We start from the raw sequence: 22,525 nt of genomic DNA on the forward strand, positions 1-22,525 counted from the left end.
TATACAAATTGAAGTACCAAGCTAAAAGTGATGTGCTTTTCAGGGTTGTCATATTTTTTAAGTCAATAATCATTATAATCCAGATTTACTGAGGAAAAGATTTATTTTGGCTGCTGTAAGAGGATGTTGGTGATGGTTTTCTACTTTTAAAACCAACAGTTATTTCTGTGAATGCGTTAACATGTAAATAATTAACTGTTTGCCTTTTTTAAAGGAGCTATTCCCTCTTCTCTATACTGCTTCTTTAATTAGTTTATTATGTAAACACTGGTGTTTTGAGAACTGTTAAATCTCTGATTATGTTTACCTCTGAAAACCAAGAGAAAACTATGCAAATGTTATCAAATTTGTCCAGCTGTCCTACAATATGAAACAAGTGAATAATTTAAAAATCAACTAACAAATATATAAATAAATCAGTGCCTTCTAATGAAATTAGCAAGTGGCATGCTTGATTTTTAAACTTTTCACAGGTACTGAAATAAAATACAATGATGTGGAAATTACACTATTGTGTAGATGCTGAATGATTGGCTTCCTGCCTTCTTTTCCACTGCACCAGAAATCTTACTGACTTTTTTCATGTACAAGATGCTGGATATAGTAAATTTGTACAGTTTTTCTTACAATTTACAGAGCTTTTTGAACTACGTGGATAAGAGTAAATGAGATTAGACTGCAGCTGAAACTCGGTACAAATACATTAGAAAATCCAGTCAACATTCAGCTTGTTCTTCTATGGATTGAAAAGTGAAAAATTCAAGAAGCAGAACTTGATGGAGATTCAAAGAATCATTTGTTGCTGGTCTTTGAATGACTTGAGAGAAGAGCAAAAATTATCCACAGATAATTTTCTGGCAACATTAAAAAAAAACTTCTCTTTAACTGAAGGGATTCTCTCATTGATTGAAATTCCAGCAACTTGAGATTTTCCTATTATTAATGTGTGTTTGCAGAGTTGCTATTGTTACCAACATTCTAATTTTTCAAATAACTGATTCTTGTTCACTGGAGTAATTTGGGAATTAAACCAAAGCTGTTTTGTTAGCCAACTAAATTTCACACGATAGGGGACCGCTTTTAAAAATCCTGGAGAAAGGAACTGTGTGAGTAAGTAGTCTATCATCTCATTTACTACCTCCTAAAGAGCCACATACAACAGCTTAGCAGTGATCAAAATCTATCAAAACAAGTGTTTAACTGATTGGTGTGAAATGACTGGCACTCTTAGCTTGAGGAGTCTCTGCTCTTTGTTCCCTGGTTCGGTTTCATGTAAAGGCCAGTAATATGTAGACATGTTAGATTTCCCACTTTCAGAAGGATGTGAAATACACTGTTAGGACAGAGATAAAAATGTAGTACTTTTTTGGGGGGGTGTTTTGTCTCCAGAGCAAATCATTCATCACAAATAATAGCATCATCAGGAAAGCAGGTGAAAGAATTTTTGCTGTATGAAGATGTTCCAAAACTGGAAAGAAAAAGCAGAAAATGAACAGTTAGATGAATATTTCCTTCTGAAAAGAATCAGTAGTTAAGGGACTGTGGGATGTGAGAAAATTTTTAAGGTGGCAGAGAAAGTATTTGGTTATTCGTAGATTATATCTAGTGTAGGAGTTGAGGTAGAAGATAGCAGTAGGATTATTATGAAGCACCTGCATAAAAAGGAAACTAAAATATGAAACAGGAAACATAAAAAAGTGTACTTGCTATTTATGCTGTAGAAAACCTCTTCAATCCTTATATATGATCAAATAAAGTTATAAAAGCTGTTCAAGAAATCTGGTAGGCCCTTATTATAAAGCTTCTTCAGTATCTTTTCTTTTCCTTCCAAAAGCATCATCGTGTGATCAAGAACTTCAGTCAGCCCTGGAGGAAGCTAAACAACCCCAGAAAGATAATGTGTTCATTCCAGAATGTGCTCAGGGTGGTCTTTACAAACCAGTGCAGTGCCATCCTTCCACGGGCTACTGCTGGTGTGTTCTCGTTGATACAGGGCGTCCTATCCCGGGTACATCAACAAGGTAAGGGAATGTTCAGTACTTAAACCTTTAATGAGAAGATGGAGAAGATGCCTTTAATGTGCGTGGCCTAGCATGTAGATTTCCATTACTAGTGGAATTATACAATGTAGATATATTCCTTTAGGAAAATGAAGTGAAATGATCAAAAGTAAGGCCAGATGGCCAAAGACCAATACACTACAATGCTACAGACAGTATGGTCCCCTAGTTCTATTTTTTTTATTTTTAATTTCCATCTATTTTATGGTGATTAAACTAATGCTTGAAGCAGCCCAGAGAAAACCTCACACTTCACATAGCCTCAACATACAAGAACGGAGAAGGATGGTCTGTGACAGAAACCATGTCCAACCTCAGAAATGCGCAGTTATTTTTCCAGCAACTTCCTCAGCTATTTCATATGACTTGCTTTGGTGGAACAATTGCCTGGAAACCCATAGAACGGAAATATCATTTTTGTGTGTTACTAATAGAAGCTTTAGGAGTTCAGTCATCTCAACTGAGCCAGATGCACAGTAGTGTTGTAAGCCACATTGAGCAGATGTAGGCAAGGCAAATATCAAATTCAAAAGGATGTTATTTAGGCTGGTTATTGAGGTTTGGCCATCACAGGAATGCTATAAAAGCTCATATAAAGCTGGTGGGAAGTATGGGTATCTTGATGCAATCATAAACCATCTAAAATCTAAGCAGAAACCATTTTGGATCATTCACCTAGTATTTGTGAAAGATATTCTAAACCCCTTGCTATAATGTGTATTCTTGTGATGCAGTTTTCATGTAGTCTTCAAGTGCTGACTGAGTGATAGCTGTATATACCATAGTCTATACCAATTAAAGTAATAGATGGAATGAACATGACTTTATCAGTGATCTGTTTCTGGCAAGCTGAGGTCCATAGGTTGTCAAAACTAAGTATTACAAATTTGGTCCTGAAATCCAGGATCAGTACCGAGACTTGAAATGTTCTTCTTCTCTTCCTTTGTTCACCACTAGGTTTGTTTTCTCTTTGTTGTATTTAGTGATAATCCTTCACTGAATGATAATTTAAATCATTTTGTGGAGCCTCAGTTCTCATTCTCTAAATTAAGTCCAAATCATCTTGTTCTGGTGAAGCAATAGGATTTCTACTTTTATAGTTCTCTGTATGACTGTCATTATATTACAGAATAAATAGCTTGGATTGGAAGGGACATCTGGAAATTGTCTTGTTCCAGCTCACTGCTCAAAGCAGGGTCAGGTAGAGCAGGTTGCTAAGACCCATATCCACTTGGGCGTTTAATAGACTCCACAGCTTGTCTGGGCAACTGTACCAGTGTTTCATCAGCCTCATATGTTTAAAAGGAAAAAAAAAAAAAAAAGAAGAATTAACCCCCTTACATTTAAATGGAATTTCCAGTTTGTGCCCATTGTCTATTCACTGGACATCATTGAGAAGAGTCCATTTTCTCATGATCAGATATATACACATTGATAACATCTTCTCTGGGCCTTCTCTTCTCCTGACAGTACAGTATCTGAACAGGCTTACTCAGTCTCTCCTTTATTATGTCAAATGCTCCATTCCTCTACCATTTTCACTACCTTTTTCTTGACCCGAGCTAATATGTGTTCTAGGCCCCAGAGCTGGATCCATTGGTTAGCAGAAGGAAAGGTCACTCCCTTGGCTTGCTGGTAATACTTTTTCTAGTGTAATCCAGAAGGCTGATGGGCTTTTTTGATGCAAGGGCACGTTGCTGCCTTATACTTAGTTTAGCACTGAACAGAAATGCCAGGTCCCTTCTGCAAAGCTGTAATTCAAGTGGTTTGCCCCCAGGCTTTGCTGTGTCATGGGGTTTTTCCTTCTCAGGTAATAGAATTTTACATTTCCTTTTGTTTAACTTCATGATACTCCTGTTAGTCAGTTTCTCTAGCTTGTTGAGATTTCCCTGAATGACAGAACATACTTGGTGCACCAGCCACTTTCCCAGTTTTGTATAATCTGAAAACTTGCTAAAGGTCTACTCTAATCATTACTGAAGAGATAAACAAAAGTGGCTCTGTTATTGAACCCTAAAGCACACTGCTGGTGACTGGATCCCAGCTGGAATTTCTGTCTGGCCATAATACTTTGAGCTTGGCAGTTGATCCAGGTTTCAGTCCACCCCACTGTTCATTAATCTAGTCCACAACAGTTTGTTTATGACAGTGTTACAGAAATAGTGTCAAAAACCTCACTAAAGTTAAGATTAACAATGTCTACTGCTCTCCCCTCATCTGCTGAGCAAGCCTTTTCCCTGTATAATGAGGAGTGCTGTGTTAGACAAACAGTAAAATGCCCAAGAAATAGATAAAAATGCAATACAAAACTGGCTTTTATGAAAACCTAGAGAGGATATCCATTTGACTAAGATGAACTAATACATGTAAAGTGTGCAAACAACACTCCCCCTAAAAGTCTTATCAGAATGGCCTCTTCCAGCTTGCTTCTAGTGCTTTCTGGACGTAGAGCATGATTGTCAACCCTTTTGCTCAGCAGGGCCATGACTTTGTGTTCTCACCTGTGACTTTGAGCAGCTAGGAACATAGGCAAAATAATCTTCAGTCCATTTACACATGATTCTCTAGGATAAGGTGCTCTACGAGTTTGCCCACTGTGGAGAATTCCTGTAACTTTCTATCCTCCAGTACTACATACACCTCTAAGTCTCCAAGCAGACTGCTTAGGGATATAAAGCAGCTTTTATGAAACCATTGCTGACTCTTGATACAAGCTCAGTGTAAGGTGTTTTTTTTTTTTTTTTTTCTCTCTTTAAAAGTTTTTGAAGAGTAAATTGGGGTCTTTTGACTGCATTATTTTTAACCTGATAGTATTGCATTCTGACATGCTATCTCTTTCCCAATGAAAACTGAGGCAAATGTGTTTTACTTATCAGTTCCTGTGTGTCACAGTGTGACTGTGTCATCACGGCAAATTTCTCATGATTCACTTTATCTTTCTTGAGTTGTTTAAAGAGTTAAAAGTATACTTCTCATATTACAACATTTTAACAGCTATTGGGATTTAATAGATTTAGCTGGTATGCGATGAGCTACATCTGTATTTAACAAAAATATAAAGTGAAGGGGTAGAAGAAAAGAGGTGAAACAAGAAAGTGTAGGCAGTAACAATAACAGAAGTAGATGAAGGGAATCCATAGTCAGATATCAGGTTAATCAGGAGCCAGGCTGGTTGCCAGACACTGCATTAGTGCGTATTGCTCAGAGATTTCCCTTTCACTCTTTTTGGCTGATTGCAGTGGGCATCCATCAGGTATCTAAATCCTAGTCATGCTATCAAAGCAGCTTCTATTCTTGTTGTTTCTATACCTCTCCCATGTCTGTGAAACAACATTGTACATTCTTGAAGAAGCCAAAATTAGATGGACCAGTAGGCAGTTTCATCACATGATGTGAAAATAAATTATGCGCTCAAAGGAAGAAAAGAATTTATTTTTCTCTATCCTGGCTGGTAACTAAAGTCTGAACACTTGCATATTGTTCCTTGGGGCAGTCTAGCCTGAACTCAAGACACAGACACCATTCAGTGTTCTTAAAAAAAATATTCAGTACCAAAAATCTGAATTAGTATATTCAGATTAGACATTTTAGTATGTCCCTCAGTAAATCTGATTTGTGGGAAGCTAGAACAGAGCATTTCAAAGATGAGCAGTCAAATAGGATATAAAAGAATCTAGGTTCAATTAACATGTATGAGCACACATACATACGTGTACACAAGTCACATTACTGTGTTTAACTTAGAGTTGAAATTTCTCTTAAATGATATACACTGGATTCTGCAGCTTCAATCTACTATAGCTGAATGAAAAAATAACATTCATCAGGAGATAGTGCCAAACTGAGTGAAAAGCCACCAAGAGTTAATCATGGGATTGTAAGAAGCAAAAAAATTCAGTAAATATTGCCATGCTTCCAGTCTTGCATGAAAGATATTGCAGTGGTGTTGCACTGATCACTATTTTTTGAAGGTGCAAATAGCATAGGGTTTCTTGTTACAGACTGGACTAACAACCTGGCTTTAAGTAAATTTATCAGAAAGAAGAACCTGAATATTCATGTAGCAGGTGGAAATGAATTTTTTTCCACAACATATTTCAATCCATTCCAGTCCAATTCCCGTCCTTCCAGTTCTTCCCTCTTGTTTGAAATGCTAGCTTAGCTGTTCATGGTTAGCTCTTCATACGTAAACTAACATTTGCTTTGGAGAGGATACAGTAGTAAATGCATTTAGTGCTGCAGTATTAACTAAATACAGTACCTGCCTTGCTGTGATTTTTGAAGTTGCTTTTATGGTGTTTCACAACATGAGTACTGTGTCATATGCCAGAGTTTGTTACATTGTTTATAGCTTTTTGATCTGGCAGGCTTGAGGAGAACCTCACTTTTAAAATATTTTTTAGACTATATTTTTTATTATGGATTTTTTTATAGCAGTTCTCCACAGTTTTCTCCTCCCTGTAGAACAATCTGTTTGAAATAAATAACAATTATTCAGATTCTCTTAAGTAAGTGGAAAATAAGCAGATAAATTTGCATTGCCTCTTCTGAATGAGAAACCATTTTTTTCCCTTGTACAAAAGAAGGTACAAGTTTAATTTGGAATATAGTATTGGAAATTATTTGTAAATTAAGTTAAACTCGGCTGTTTTATTTTCTTCATGTTTGTTCTTTAGGTATGAACAACCTAAATGTGATAACAGTGCCAGAGCTCACCAAACCAAAACAAAGGATTTATACAAAGGACGACAGCTTCAAGGTCAGTCAAACAGATAAACATGGCATCATGCATTCCAGTTCTTTGATTTGTCACTGCAATAACTTAGAAAGCAATTCATTACCTCGTATCTAAACAGTATATCTCTTAGAAATTCATGCATTGATTTGCAACTAAATGAAGCATTTGGCTTTGAAACAGTGTGTATAGATATGGATCTTAAGATGTCAAAGAAAGCAAGGCGCATTTTTTCAGTGGTTATGATGCTGTTACTGAAAATGGCATTATTTCTTACTTTTACCATACCAAGAAGTGATCAATATCCTTGGTAAATTGGTCTCTATCTTCAGATCAGTGTAAAAAATGTATCGACTTACTGTTTTCTAAGACTTTAGTTTACCTTAGAAAAATATTAAATCTTCTAGGGTGTTGGAACAAACTTTGGTGCTTATCAGATTTTTGATTTCCCCCCCAACTTTTTATAAGAGTCTGAGAGATCATATTTCTGGGTTGCTGAGCTACATAGCAGTCAGATTTGCTTTATTTTTGAATTGATCTTTTAAGGCATGTAAATAACAAGGTACAGCCCATTTTAGTGGTAATGCCCATGCAGAGGGGAAATTATGAATCACTGCCATCTGTAGTAAAGAATCAGAAACAAGCAAATGATTTGAGCAGGTTTTCTGTGTCATGAGAAATATTTTAGTTTATCACTGAGAGAAATGTCTACATAATAATTCTGAATTAAACATGTCCATCAGTGTTGAAATTTGTCTTGAATGAAGCAGACATTAATGCTCTGTCATGAAACAAATGCTGTACAATCACAATGGATGTAGAAGAAGTAAGTGTAACCCCAAAACATACCTGTCTGGGTATGATGGGACATAAAGACAGGAACACACATTCGAGACAGACAAAGAAACATTCATGCAATTTTAGATGGACCTATTTTTTTCTTAATTTTTCCAGAACCACGGGTGTTATTCTTGTCATCCATGTTCAGGGAAAATAGATGCGCACAGGAGAAATAAGCTATTTAGGTACAGCACTTTAAATCATGGAAAAGAGAAGGTAACTAGTGTTTGCTTCACTTAGACAAACAAGATAAGAGCCAGAGGAGATACTGTTCCTCTGAGACCATAAGGAAGAGAAGCAGAATAGTTTTCCTCAGGAGCAGCTTTGGTACAAAAACAAACTACCCTGAACACATTTTGCCTGGAAACTGTAAAGTATTTTCCAGCTGTTAGAGCAGTCAGACAGCAGTCTTCTAAGCACTAGTAATGGGACATAAACTCTGGTTAGGTTTCAGGTAGTCTGTGGTCAATTTATGAGAGAAATAGTAGGAGAGAGGCTAACATGATTGAGGTACACTGCATTGTCTTTTATCACATAAGATACTGAACAGATACACTAAGAGATGAAAAACTGATTTTTGCTAAAATTTAATTTTGCAGCTTGACTTTCACTGCTCTTTGCAAGTTGTGTCCTTTTGGTTTCCTATGCAAAAAAAAAAAAAAAAAAAAAAAGGGGTTGAACATGCTTGGCTTGCAGTTTTGCTGTTTAGCTCTTCACAGTTCAGCAAGAGCCATATGTGCTACATAAATCTCCATATATGTAAAGTTTAGTGGTAAGTACAGCTCTGGTGACAGTCAGATTTATTATGTTTATCCATCATTTCATCAGACAGTACTTGCTTACTGAAGTTATTTACTGCTGCTTTAATTTAAAGGAAGTTAGCAGGTAGTTCAGGGGTAATTTGGGACATATTTTACAGTCCATGGAAAGCTGGCCACTAATTTCTGTGGAAATTAGATCAGGCCTACGCTCACATGTACTCTGTTCATCTCCAACAATTTCTATCAAAACAGCACTTGCATAGTTGCAGGCTTATATAATTACTTGAGTTCATTTGTGTATTTTTCTGAGTGAGAAAAACATACACTCAAAAGGGAGGATAACTCAATAAGAGAGTGAAAAGTCAAGAAATAAATTTGGCACTTAGTTCTGCAAAAGATATTGCTTGTGGGTCACTTCTGCTTGTTCCCAAAAACAAAAAGCCTGAAAAAGCATTTGACAGCTGGTTTCTAAGAGCCATGATGAGGAGCATCCAGTTTTCACACTTCTCTTTCTTCTGCAAACCGGTAGTGCTTTTATGCAGTGCAGTAATAAAGATTTATCCAAGTTGGGATACTTTACCAGTGAAACAATTAACAAGAATTTTCCATGCTGTAAGCTCCTTCATTAAGTTGGGCAATGGTCTTTTGATTTTTTCTTACCACTTACACTTGGTATTTTGTGCTACGTGAGTTTTAGTCTAGCAAACCTCTGCAGCAATGTGAGCTCATAATATCGTTATATTATATATGACACAGATTTGCTCTCCCAAGTTCATGTTGCTTACCCACAAATTATCTTTGGCTTTCAAATGCTTTATGTTGTTTTAAAATAAGACAAATACCAAAATTTCCTAAGATTTCATGAACAGTTATGAGCTAGCTAGAAAAACCTCCTTCTACTCTGTGGCATGAAGTGCATACATTTAAAAGTAATGGATGGAGTAGTTTGCTTCACAGTTACAACTGTGTTAGAGGTGTTTATTGTTCTTTCTCTCTTTTAAGGTTTTCTCTTTTCTCTCATGGCTAGTCTAATAAATACTCAAGAGATAATCACTCACTTGAAAAACTTCTCTCTTACCATCACCAAAATGCAAACACTAGATTAAGTAAAAATGAATTGAGTTTGTATTAGTGGAAAGAGGATCTTGCACAAATGAGATTCAGCCATAACCAGTAACAGGTAAAGCCATTCAGTTAATACAAGTCCACTTTTCAATAGAAATGGACTACTGTTTCTTGAAGTTTCTCTACTGTAAGCAGCACTGTAAAGGCATGTTTCCATTTGAGTTGTCTGAAGTACAACACCTGATTGCTGAGTGGTGCCAGGATTGAATAAAAACAAGTAGGTAATCTGCCCTGACTTTCAAGAGATTATAACGTTTTTGAAAGGATGATTTTGCTTGATGCTTGATTTGCAGCTTATACCCACAAAAATGCAGTAGCCATAGGTGAAACCACTATAACTGCCTGCTGTGTAAAACTAGGAAGATTTTGAAACAATTATTTTATTACTATGGATGATCATAAATAGGATAAGATCCAGTGATACATCCTCAGGTGGATTAAATTGGCATAGTTCTGCAGCTACACTGATTTATACCACCTGAAAACTCAAACTTACTACATGTTAAGCCAAATATTTTTAGCAATGATTTGCAATAAATCACAATGCAGTTTTTGGCAAACACTGATATCTTGTTAAGGCAAAATTGTAGAAAGTAAGGGCCCATTATAGTCCATGGCAAAATTCCCACTGATTTAAACTGTGCTAAGAGTATATCCTCACATCCCGAGGGTAACATAATATAAAGCATTTGACATTGAAAGCTAATCTAATGTTTTTAAGAATGATCCAAGCCACCTGTATCTGTTAGATTGGACTGGAGGTTATATTATAATAATTCTTCCCGTAAGATTTCTAGTCTTTTTTTTTTTTTTTTTTTTTTTTTTTTTTTTTTTAAGGCCAAAGCATTTTTCTGAGGTTACTTGTGGTTTTGGTCCTGCTTAGAAACCAGTTATTCTGAGATAATGAAAATGAACCCAAAAAGGAGTCCAGTGAATGTCGCAAACGAGGGAAAGCAGATTTTTTCCCTTTCTCACAGAGAGAGTTTTCAAACATTCCTATTTTGACCTTTTGTTCACCACCATGTTATACAGTAAAATGGAAGCCCAGTGATGAACTGGCACAGTCTTCTGTAGGGCCTTGAATGTTTTATTTCAGACTTTTGGATAACTAATATGTTAAAATGAAATTGAGTTTTCTGCACAAACCAGTTGCAAATATTTAAAAGTGTATAGCATGAAGGCTAGTTAAAGCTAACCCTCTAGGATGACTGAATGAGGTATAGGTGCCACTGTGTCTTTCACAATGTCATTAATCATTGGTCAGGAATAATTAGTAACAGGTCAGGAAATATTAGTTCCTGGATCTGTATCTTTAGTCTGGGTCTATGGGTGAAAGAATTGTATGTATTATGTAGCTTTCAATAGGTGAGAACAATCTCAGAGAAGCATCAGTTTAGTGGCTATGTGAGGCTGATAATTTTCTCAGAGAAAAAAAATCAAAAAAATATTTTAAAATATTTAAAAAATTTACTTTAGATCATCTGGTATTTAATTTCTCTACTGAATTTAGTAATGTGATGCACTTGCTGGAGAGAAGACATTGGGCACTGCCAGAAAATAAGGAAAATCCTGTTATAAATTTCCTGTAAAAATGCCTGTGAGACTTTCCTATGTGCATGGGTTGGTTGCTCCTAGGGCACAGAAGGGGATTGCATATATTGAGAGTTATATTTCATGTTGCATTTATTTCAAAATTCTTAATAGTACATTTCCTAATCTAGTCTTTCTGTCAAACTTTGCAGTTCCCTGGGATTCAGTGGGCACATAAATTCCGTGTAGGCTGCTTGTTCCAAAATGAAGTTTGTCTCAAATTAGAAAAGTGCACAACAAAATTAGGCAGAAATGTAATACAGCATATGTTACATACATAACATACTTCAGAGATTTCTTCACTAGCTGATAAGGACCTCATGTAAGCATATGGATGTATCTGTCTGTATCCAGCAGGGAAGTCTTGAATCTTTGAGACTATGCTCACAACTGCCTGTATCTGAGGATGGTGTAGGCTCCACAGCTGATCAGCACCACTCCTGACTGTAACCAGGCTTTGCAGAAGGCAGTTCCAAAGAGACCAAAGAGAGATTTGTGAGGTCACATAGGTTGTAAGAAGTGCAATTCTCAAATCTTCCAAGCCCTCATAGAGGGACCTTAGATCAGTAGTCTCCAAATTTTGTTTGCCCCCACCCAAAAACAGTTTTGAGTGTACGCTTTCAATAGATGTATATTTATTTTTATATTATATAAATATTATATATATCATAAAATATATAATATTCCTTATATTTACATTAGTTATATAGATTATTTATATTCATAGATTATACTCCTTTACTTGTATATTAAATATGTTATTAAAAGGTATACAAGCACAAGAACTAGAAAAAAATGAGATAAAGATGAAACAACACTTTTTTTCTTAAATTTTTTTTTCCTTAAACTCCAGTGGATTGTTCTGGGATGTCCCTGGGGTGTGCGTGTTCTCAGCAACCTGGAAGAAAGGGACTTGTATATGTAAGAGAGCAAGACATGATAGCATACTGGGACAGCGCCAGACCACTCAGCTATTTTGCCTCAAGGGCACTTCTTTTTCTTATTGAAAGAGTATGCATCAAATGCAAGAAGGATCTGTTTCAAACTCCACTGTGTGTGAGGGCCAGAGAAACTTTGAATAATCTTTTGTACAGTTCAAGGCTTTTGTATTGTTACTCGACCTGAGAATTTTTGTTTTTCATTTTTATTTTTCCCCTGTAATACAATTCTTATTATCAAGAATGTGAGGAGTATTATGGGGAATGTGATTTTGCCAGCACAACTTTCTTTAATTATAAGTACAATTATCTGTTTGTTAGCCAAAAATAAAGAAATTCAAATGAGTGAAAGACATGATGGCTTGAGAGAGGGACACAGTGTCAAGCTGGTTTTTCAGACTTAACTGGGTTTCTATGGTTTTGTGGTTTTATGTCAGACCATTAATCTTGTTTATCTTTATCTTTCATTTCAGTTTGTTTAAATTTCTTCTTCTTCTTCTTCTTCTTTTTTTTTTTTTTTTTAGGAGAGCTTGTATTTTAAAGTTCCTATGGTTGTGATACTTCCTCTCATACAAAGGCATAATTTGGGAGGGGAAACTGTAAAATTGAAATGTAATACTATCTACTGACTTGGGTGAATATACAGACTCAGTAAGCCCATATAGTGAAAGTCCTGAAAGTGTTCCTTTTTGAAAAAGGGACACTTCTCAAAATAATAGCATTCTTTACCACTAAATGTTTGCTTTTCGTGAGAAGCAGTTTTCAGTTAATTCAGACGGAATCCAGTAAGATGCAGCACTTGCACTGAAGTTTCTGCAGATTTCTACTTGTGAAATAAGATCAGTATTTCAGTTTTACTTCATCTTTCCTGCACTCTCGGTGATCTCCAAGAGGTCTCACTAAATATGATTCTCATTATATTTTTTGATTGTAGAGCATTTATCTAAAAAGATGAGTATTTGGGGGGCGTAAAAGCACTGAACTAAATGTGTGAAAGGTTTCCATTTTCAGTAGTTTGGATTTATTTAGTGACACAAAAAGGATAAAATTTAGCAAAATGGCTATGTTTGCTTAGCCTCTATGAGACAGATTTTGAAGTCTCAGCTTGAACAGAGTATGGATCACTGCTCCTCCTGCTTGCAACCCAAAGCTGAAAAAACTGGTTTACATCCGGGGCTGAGGATGATCACTGTATTTGTACTATGCTGGTCTACAGTTGAAGGCATGCTATGAATCTTTGCGTATTACTTATTTAGATTTCCTGATGCACATCTCTTGCACAATCAGTCAATTTATAAAAAAGAAAAATCCCTTAAAACTTTACATTTCATTTGAATTTAGGGTGTTTTCTTGTTTCAGTGCCTTCTCGTGACTCAGTTCTCAATTGTTATTCTCTTCTATAGATCTTCATAAGTTAGTTTAACTTTGGCATTCAAGCAGCTTGTATTTTCTCCCAGAGTCATGCATGAGAGCTCCTGATATAACTCCTATCATTTATTTTGCATTTGTGTTTTACTTAAGAGAAAGGCAATTATTCTAACTGCTTGCTTTTCTTCCTGTTGCAATGGCTTCATTTTCTGTTCAGACAGGATATTCAGCACTGACTTGAACAGTTTATACTTTGTGGAGCAAACCTCATGATTTAAGTTATGGGTGATTTGTGTGTGGATAACTACAGTTTGCTTTTGGATGTTGGCACCACATCTTCTTTTTTCCAAAGTTAAAGAGAAATAATTGGAAATGTCCAAACCACAGTGATGCAAGACCTGCAGCCAAACAGCCATCATATAAAGTGACTTACTTCAACAGCAGCCTTTAAAGAAAGAAAGCAATAGAGACTTAACTGTTTTTCCTTTACAGGTATGTTCTACTATACTGTTACAGCTGCTCTATCTCTGATCACCAGAACCTTAGGCGGTTTCTCAGCACCAGCCTACCTATCTTTTTTACTGTAGTTTCAGACTGCCCTCTGCTTCCTCTTTGGAGGTAGCACCAGCACTGACACCAAGGCTAAAATGACTTACCACACATTCCTGAATGCATCAAAGACTAAAAATTTGCTTGCTTTTAAAAGTATCAATTAACTAATTGAGTTTTTCTGATCATAAAACAGATTATGTATGTACACCTACCTTCCCATGAGTTTCATATTGTTAAGTCTGTTGGCATGTAGCATTCTCCACTGACCTGTGATTTAAAGGGATTCCATTTTTATTCTGTAACCAGCTTTTTGGCTGGATGAGCTAATATTGAAAGTATCCATTTCTGTTTTTGAGTATTAGAACTCTAAGTTGCCTCTTCTGAAGTCTATAAGTAAAAATAAAAACATTTAAAGTTTCTGTCAGTTTTGGCTGAGTGTGCTACTCTTGTCTTGAGCCCTGTATGGCTTTATTTACCAAGAGACACTTGCCAAAAAAGCTCTCTACTGAGAAGGCACATGCACTTAAGTGCTGGATCCCTAAGTAGTTAATGCAAAGCTGGTGCATGTGTCCACAGTGGCAATGGCAGAACCATGAAACCATGTTACATGGACAAAGAAAAGAGTCTGCCTGCAGCTTAGCTACACCTGCAACAAGGATAGGAGAGGTGAGCCTTGACTTTGAGGTGGAGATGGCTGCTGTAGGGCCAGGCTTGCTCTTCCTCAGCTCCTTAATGCTGGGGGAGGAGGTCAATGACTATTTCTCCTTCTAAAGCACTAGCTCTCTTCAGTAAGGTGTGGAGCTGCAGGAGGGAGCCCAACTTTCCATCTGTCTGCTTTCTTGAGTGTCTGGATGTCTTTCCAATACCACTGATTTCATGCAGGTTAGTGAGAAGTGAAGGGCTCTTTCCATGTATCCAAGTCCATTACATTATCCTGTGCTGGAAGCCTGAAGCAATGGCTGTGAAGGATGCACAATGGGCAAAGAAGTGGATGTCAAAGAGGAAATCTGCATGTCTGTACAGCAGTAAGCTTCATGCAATACCAGAGCACTCGCTGGATGGGATGAGGAGAGTACACAAAGCACAGACTGGTGTTGCAAGCACTGGCTGAGTAAGGATGCCCACATTGTAACACAGCTATTTAGTAATGAGCAGTGGTGGCCTGGGGAGGATGTTGGGCTAAGGCAGGGTTTTTTAACAACCACGTGCCATCTATTGGTCAAACCTTCTTGTGAAAACAGACGTCTGCAGCAGTAAGCCCTGTATTTCCAGGGAACAGTACAATAGCTTCAGAACAGCTGAACACTGAAGACTGTCTCTCTAACCTACAACAGTTTGGGCTTTTTAGTAGCTTCAATATTGTTACCCTTTTGTCAGACTACGTGATTACATCATATAGTCTTCCAGTAGGCAGCTTTGCTACAGAGGAAAGAAAGCCTGTATGTTATTTTTCAAGGCTCTGCAAATCACATTTATTTCCTGCACATTCCCTTCTGTACATCTCCTCCTGTCTATAATTACTAATGGTCTAGTTATAGTATTTTACTTTTTTTTTTTATTCTTGCCTAAATTTTTATTTATTTCTTAACAAAAGAATATCTTCCCCTCAACCTAAAAAATAATAAATACTAATACTGGGGGAAAAAAAGGCTCAAACACATAACTCAAGAGCTGCTGTAGTTTCCCGTTATGTTCATGTTTGTCCAAAGAAATTACAGTGAAAGCATTTGAGCTCTAGCATAGCAGCAGTGAAAGACACAGCTGTGTCACAACTAGCAAAAAAGAAAAGTTGGCTAATCAAAGGTGATGCTACTGGCTCAGCAATAGCATTTCATTCATAGCTGTATTTAATATTACCCTATAATTTAATGTTTATTTTAAGGGGCTATATTAGGACTAACAAACACTGACTTCATTTGCTTCTCAGCATTAAAAAAATGCTGGAGGCTATGCCAAGGAACACAAATTCTGTTTCTCACCTCACTTGTTGCTATCCTCCCTTTCCAGCCAAATCCCTTGTTAAGTGCAGTGACCTTGTCTTCTGTGCTGCTCTGTGCCACTCCATTCTGCCTTTGGTGTGAGCTGAGAAGGTCCCTGACATGGGACACTGCCAGGGAACACATGTCCAGAGACAATGTTCTGTATCTGGCTGCCCTCCTGGGAGTCTGTCACCCAGCTGTTGTACAGCCATTGCCTTTGCACCAGTATTCTCCACATGAATTTCTGATTGTCACTATTGTCTGCTGGGGAAAATAATATTTGAGAGAATGCTTTCCCCTAGAAATGCCTTCTTTAAATCCAGGTGCATATCTGAAAAGTTACACTGATAGTGATGATGCTGTGTTTGTTTATTTCCATTGAGGATGTAAACTTGTACATATATATAGCCTGTGCTTAATGGAGCTGTGAGAGGGGGAGCAATGGTTAATGCCCTACTGAAATTTAGTCTAATGAAGTCTTGGATTTCATTCTCCTTAAGCTAGGACTTCATGCAGACTCCTTAGTCCTGCTTCCTTACAACAAATTCTAAGCAGCTCTGCATGGATAAATATTCTGTACTCCAAGAGAAGTTTGTTTGTCAATGGTGCTTAAAAGTATGCAGCTTTGCAAAATGTTTTGAGGCAACACTTAAAGTCTAATATCTGGGTGCAAAACAGTGTATATTAAGCAGCTCTATTTCTTTTAGCAAGGGCTATGCAGAAAAAAATATGAATCAACTCAAGGTAGTTCTTGTCTTTTAGAAGAAGTCTGTAATTTAGAATGAAAACCCTCAGACCCTTTTAAAACAGCTGCTTGTAAATACATGACCATAGATACAGAGGTATTGTCAGTGCCCTGTGTAAAATCCTGACAGAAGCAGAGTGAACCTTTGATCATACTGGAACCTGAAAGGGATTAAAATATTTGCTGTGACTGAACAAACTTTGACACTGTCTTCTGAATGCTGCTAAGCTTCAAGAAATGCATTAAAAAAAATACATAATTTCTGGTAGAGTGAAGACATGGGAGAAGTATCTCATTAAAATTAGGGGCAACTAGATTGCTGTTTTGGAGTGAAAAGTAGGAAAAAAAACCAACACAGGAAGAGAGAAAGATTGATGTATTATAATCTCAGTGTTTTCTACGAGAAGTCTGTAATCCTTATCATCTTGCAATCTGAGAGATAGCAGGAAAACACTGAATGGAAAAGGCAAAAACCTTTTAGTCTGCCAGGACTGTAATCATAATGAAAGATGACTCCTGAGCCCTATCATCACAGTCACATAATAAGACATTATTTCCTTTAAGAAGCATGGTATGGGCCTTCTCTTTTTTCATCTGATAGAGTATATACTGAATAAAAACATGCCGTTGATTTGTAAGGCCATTCCCTGCAAAATGGATATCTTGCACTGTTTTGTTTTCATATTTGGATACAAGTCCTCCTTGATTACCTGGCAGAAATAACCTCATGCTTAATCTGTAGCAGGGAGAAATAAATATTTTCATTTCAGAATGCATGTATAACTGCAGCTATATTTTCAAGAAGGGCCAGCAAAGATTAGCCATTTATTCTTCACATTTAGTCACTTGGAAAAGTGTTCCAGTTTTGAAACAAAATGAGCATTTTATTCCCAGTGTGTTTGATGGGATTTTCAGTTCTCAAAAACTTTGCAAATACTCTCTATTGATAATAAACCACCCTAGTAATTCTGTGTTTTGTATCAAACAATGACTTTTTGCAATCCAGGCAGAATTATGAGGTTAGGGTTTGTGAAATATCAAGTCATTACAAGGCTTCCCAATTCATAACATTCTGTGTAATTTAATGTATAATACAGAAATGACCTCAGTTTTGGCTGCTGAGTAATGACTGAAAGTGTCAGGCAAATGAGCTCATCTTGCGTGACAAGGAAAATGCGCAAGATGAAGTCAAAACTGTTCACACTCTGATCTCACATCAGTATGTATATTTTCTAAGGAAAATATTTAGATTCTAGCCTGCTGCATGAATATTTCTGTTCACTTGCTTTTGTGGAGAAAGCTGATTCTGACCAAGAGTGTTTTCAGTGTTCATGTTTTCTAGATACTAGCATGACTTGCCTGGGAAGATCAGTGACAGATTATAGAATAAAACAGTACATGAATATCTATCAATTCCAAAGTTTATTGATAACTCAGGATAACTCTGTAAGCTGCATGCAATCTGATGGAGATTATTTATAGACCATAGTAGTAATGGAAGAAGACTACTTACTAACTCACTGGTCCAGAAATAGTCTGTTGTTGTTATCCTTTCCCCTTGATAGATGTCTCTGAAACTATCTGAAGTATCACAATGGACCACTGAGAACAAGCACTCTTAGTTCCTGTGGCATAGACTAGACATGAATTTGTAAATGGTAACTCACATCCTGAGCTCTCTTGAAAGGGGGACTGGTCCCAAGCACAAGGGACAGTGTAAGTGTTGTGTGTTTTTACTAAGGATGGCTTTATTTTAGAAAGTAAAATATCAGGCTTAAGGTAGAGTTTCCAGCTGATGTCCAAAAGTTATGTTCTCCAAGTCATGCAGAAACAAAGGCATGATTGACTCTACATGTTCTATCTTAGTAAGTGCTGCAAGTCATGAAACAGACACAGATAAAAGGTGGCATGCCTGCCACTAATATGAAGAATGTGGGAACAGACAAGAGCTTGGGAAATCTGCATGCTTAGAGTGGCTATTTATCTGTATCACACTATTTTATAGGGACTCTTTGTGTAGTCTGGGATCTCAGTGTTCTGGGCACTGTACAAACAAGGAGCAACAAGATGATCCTTGGAAATTTTACAGTGTAGTTGATTGCAGAGCCACTTGGACAATGGATGGACAAATGCCATCAGTTGAAGAGGGAGAGAAAGTTCCTGCCAGAAAGTTCCTCAAAGTGCTTCAGTCTGCCAACGTGTCACCTCTGTTTCATGCTGGCTGAGCTTAAGCCAGCTGGCTTTCAACCAGATCCCTTTTTGCATCAGGTATTTAGGCAGAATACATTTCTTTGGACTCAGTGAAGAGATGTATAACAAATACTCTTGTTCACAAAGAATAAAGTGTATACAAGACTCTCACTGGTTTCAAATATATAATGTTATCCCTTGTGTTCAGTACAACTTCTAGGCTCCTGCAACTGAGAGCCCCTGAGGAGAAAATAAAGTTACTCCATAAAAACATCTGGGAATTCTTTCAAAGGGTTCAGAAAGCTTCACAAGATTTGGAAATTTGCTTCTCTATAGCTCAGCAGGAGTGCTACTGTTCATAGATTCCTGGTGTTGGCATTTGGCAGAAAGCCATGAATAATCTGGGGAAATAAAGTATTCATGAATATTGCCCTTTAAGCTTGTGAAGTTCTAGAATTTGTTTGCTATCTAGAAATGTCTTCTAGTATAGCTCTGTAAGTCATCTACAAGCAATTTACTGTAAATATTCCTAAAATACAATTCATGACCTGCTGAACCCTGGACCTGCAAACACTTACATTCTTGTTGTGATTAGTCCTGTTAAAATCAAAGGAACCTTTACATGTGGTTATAAAGTTAAGCCTAGGCATAAGAGTTTGTAGGATGAAGGTTTATGTTGGTTCCATAACCCTTGGTATTCTGCATTCTGTATAGTCTCTTGATTGCTAAATGAGATGCAGGCTCTCAAAGCCAGTGGAAAGTTAGCGTCTTTCAGTTGCGGTACCATTTACAGAATCCACCCTTACAAATCTGAATTTTAAGTACATAAATTTGCAGGTTAGAGATGCAACTTGAAATTAGTTTTGGAAAGCAGCAAAACAAATGCAAAGCAAAGGTTATCAAATGAAGCCGATTTAAAAATCAGAGTGAATATTCATCAGCATTTTATTTATGATTTATTCATCGCTATAGAACCTTCTATGCTGCGAACTTTGAAACAGGGAGAAGTGCCAATAAGAAAAGAGTTCGTAGGTTCTGTACTTATCCACAGTTAGTAAGACAAAATGTTTACGAGATGTTGGCAGAATTAGTCACAGAAAATGCAACCTGAAATCTGAAAAAATAAGCTAACTGAAGAAGTAAGCAACATATAGGTATAGTTATTGATTGGTATGGTCAATTGTATATTTACCTGTATTATATGTTATCTGAATTGTGGTGAAAAAAATATGCTACATTTTGAATTTAAGTGACAAATTGCTTTTGATATTCACTATACAATCTCACCTTCTGCCATTATTCTTATGTGTCTCTGATTTTCAACATTTGAAGCAGGAAATCATCCTAGAAAGCTCCATTAGTTATGTATGTGTGTGTATATGTGTGCACTTAAAAAATAACCATTGGCTAAAAGGAGTTACTATTCCATATATGGTGGAGATTTCCAACCCCACAATTTAAGTTTAGAGAGGTTACCTTTAAATAGTCATGAAATAAGGTCTTTGAACCACTGAAAAGAGAAGATTCCTGGCGCTCCAGTAAGATATGCAGCACGTGTTTCCACCCTTGGAAATTTTTCAGAATATCTGGTACTTGATCCATTTGAATAAAGAAAGTCAATTTTGAGTTAATTAGAGAGGTATTTTATTAGTTGGATTTTTTTTTTGTTCCACTGAGCTCTGCACAGGCAAATTCACAGTACCAGAGAAAGAGCTGGAAGGATAGAAAAGTATTGCTAATAAAATGTTCTAAAGCTCTCTAAGAGATTTATGCAAGAGAGTTCTGGATTTTTTTTCCCTTTTCCCCAAAAACATGTGGCTTGTACACCATTTGTGAAGACACATTGGGGTGTAATGTTTCCACTGGCATTTCTTTGGGTGATATGTGCTTGCAATTTCACCACAGCAATTTCAGCAGTAATGTGATTCTGATTTATGCAGGTTAAAACCCTCTATATGATAGTACATATAGTGCTAAATTCAAATCTGTATCTATGCTAATATCTTCATGTGTATGCACACAGATTGTCCCATGCATCTCAACTCACCCTCCTGTGAAATGGCTCTACTTAGACTTAGGTTGATGTTGTCTCAGTGAAGAATCTTCTCATGTATTTTGAAAGTTCTGTAAGCTGCATGCTATTTCTGCTATTATTTACAGTTCTGACACACTTCAGATAAACAAATTAGAATTTTCTTTAGCATCATTTAAGTTGACTTTAAGAAATCAATAATTTTGTTCTCAGGATTTTTTGCTTTGTTAAGTGCAATTTTATTACAAATTAGAGAAATTAATAGATGAATACAGTGCTAAAAAACCTCCAGCATTAGTTCATAACATCGAGATGATTATAAAGATAGCTCCTTGAAAATTGCTTGTAATTGACTTAGTAAATAGCAGTTTATTGGCATGTTTGGCAGTTACTTGCTGTAAAGAAACTGTATTTTACTTAATCTGTAATACAAATATGAATCAAACAGAATCTACTTCTAATTCGTTGCTTTGAATTGACAGTAATCTCACCATATCCAGTTTGATTAGTCAGGATTTAAAGCAGTATAAATGACAGTAGTTAACCACAACAGTATGCCTGCAAGTCTGTACAAAGGACTTGGTTATGAAGTGGAGAACTCTGATATTTTCATTAGAATTTTTATAGACTTCTATTTTACAGAAGGGAAGAAATAAATGAGATTCATTGGCAAGGGCTGTCAGAAGGTTTCCAGAATTTTGTTACAGTCCATGTATCTAACATGAACACCAGCTTTTCCTGGAGAGTATTGCTGGGAGTTGGAACGCGAGTGTCATCCCTTCTGCTCTCCAGAAGTCCACATGGAGGGCATTCCTCCATTTCTGCTCCCCCACTGCAGAGCGCGGTGGCTCAAACTTCAGACCCTGGAGAGCCTGTGCTGAGATGTGTTTTTTCAACTCCTTCCAAATGTGGCAGATATCAGCTTGCCTGGGCATGAATCTGGGCCAGGGGGAAGATCTGGTGAATGAAATTGTAGTATATTTTCCTGACAGTGAGACCTGTAAGGGTTTTAAACTATTCCCTTACCAGAAAGGGAGTGTTTCAGCCTACTTTTCCTGTAGGCACATTATTTGCCTACACTGTTTCACTAAATGTCGTGTGACACATTCCTCTTTTGGTGGGGACAGTCATGCTATGCTGTGTGAGCTCAACATCCTCAGGTGACATCATACTCACTACATATATGGTATATAGCTTGGGGATATCCACGTTTATCAATGATTTCAAATCATCCCAGAGGTATTAAGTGCTGTTTTACCATGTACTGGTCAAAATGGCTGTTAGGGCCACATTCTTCATCCCTTTGTACTAGCTTTGCATACTTACATTTCAGATTTCTCATGCAGACCTATTAAGAAACTGAAGTTTATTCTAGCATGAGAGAAAAATTAACTTTCCAGGCCTTACAATAGTCTCAACATCTTTTCTCTTAGAAAAGTAGGAAGGTTCTTTCTGAAAAAATACTGTTGGTGCATCTTATGCTGGATATATTTCAAAGGACTGCATTCTGTATACAGTATGATTTTTTTCTTTTTTCCCCTGACAAGCCAAGACATTTAGCTAACTATGAATTTTGGGTAAACATCTCTCTTCCTCCTCAATTATTTAGC

At 36.8% G+C, this 22,525-nt stretch overlaps 1 protein-coding gene and 1 long non-coding RNA gene across 8 annotated transcripts in view; both read left to right on the plus strand.

Annotated features, from left to right (window-relative positions):
• Nucleotides 1–22,525, plus strand: part of LOC128086655 (uncharacterized) — a 631,060-nt gene that overhangs the window by 139,769 nt on the left and 468,766 nt on the right. The gene's annotated exons all lie outside the window — the stretch shown is intronic.
• The window catches only part of SMOC2 (SPARC related modular calcium binding 2), a 132,494-nt gene that overhangs the window by 90,891 nt on the left and 19,078 nt on the right, over nucleotides 1–22,525 (plus strand). For all 7 annotated transcript variants that reach the window (XM_052695307.1, XM_052695325.1, XM_052695297.1 and 4 more), the window contains exons 8-9: nucleotides 1,835–2,021; nucleotides 6,737–6,819. In XM_052695307.1, the coding sequence (XP_052551267.1) occupies nucleotides 1,835–2,021; nucleotides 6,737–6,819 (270 nt within the window). The remainder of the gene's footprint in view (nucleotides 1–1,834; nucleotides 2,022–6,736; nucleotides 6,820–22,525) is intronic.

The sequence above is a fragment of the Tympanuchus pallidicinctus genome, unplaced genomic scaffold (genome assembly GCF_026119805.1).
Source record: "Tympanuchus pallidicinctus isolate F22 unplaced genomic scaffold, pur_lepc_1.0 scaffold1, whole genome shotgun sequence".
NCBI classification, from domain to species: Eukaryota; Metazoa; Chordata; class Aves; order Galliformes; family Phasianidae; genus Tympanuchus; species Tympanuchus pallidicinctus.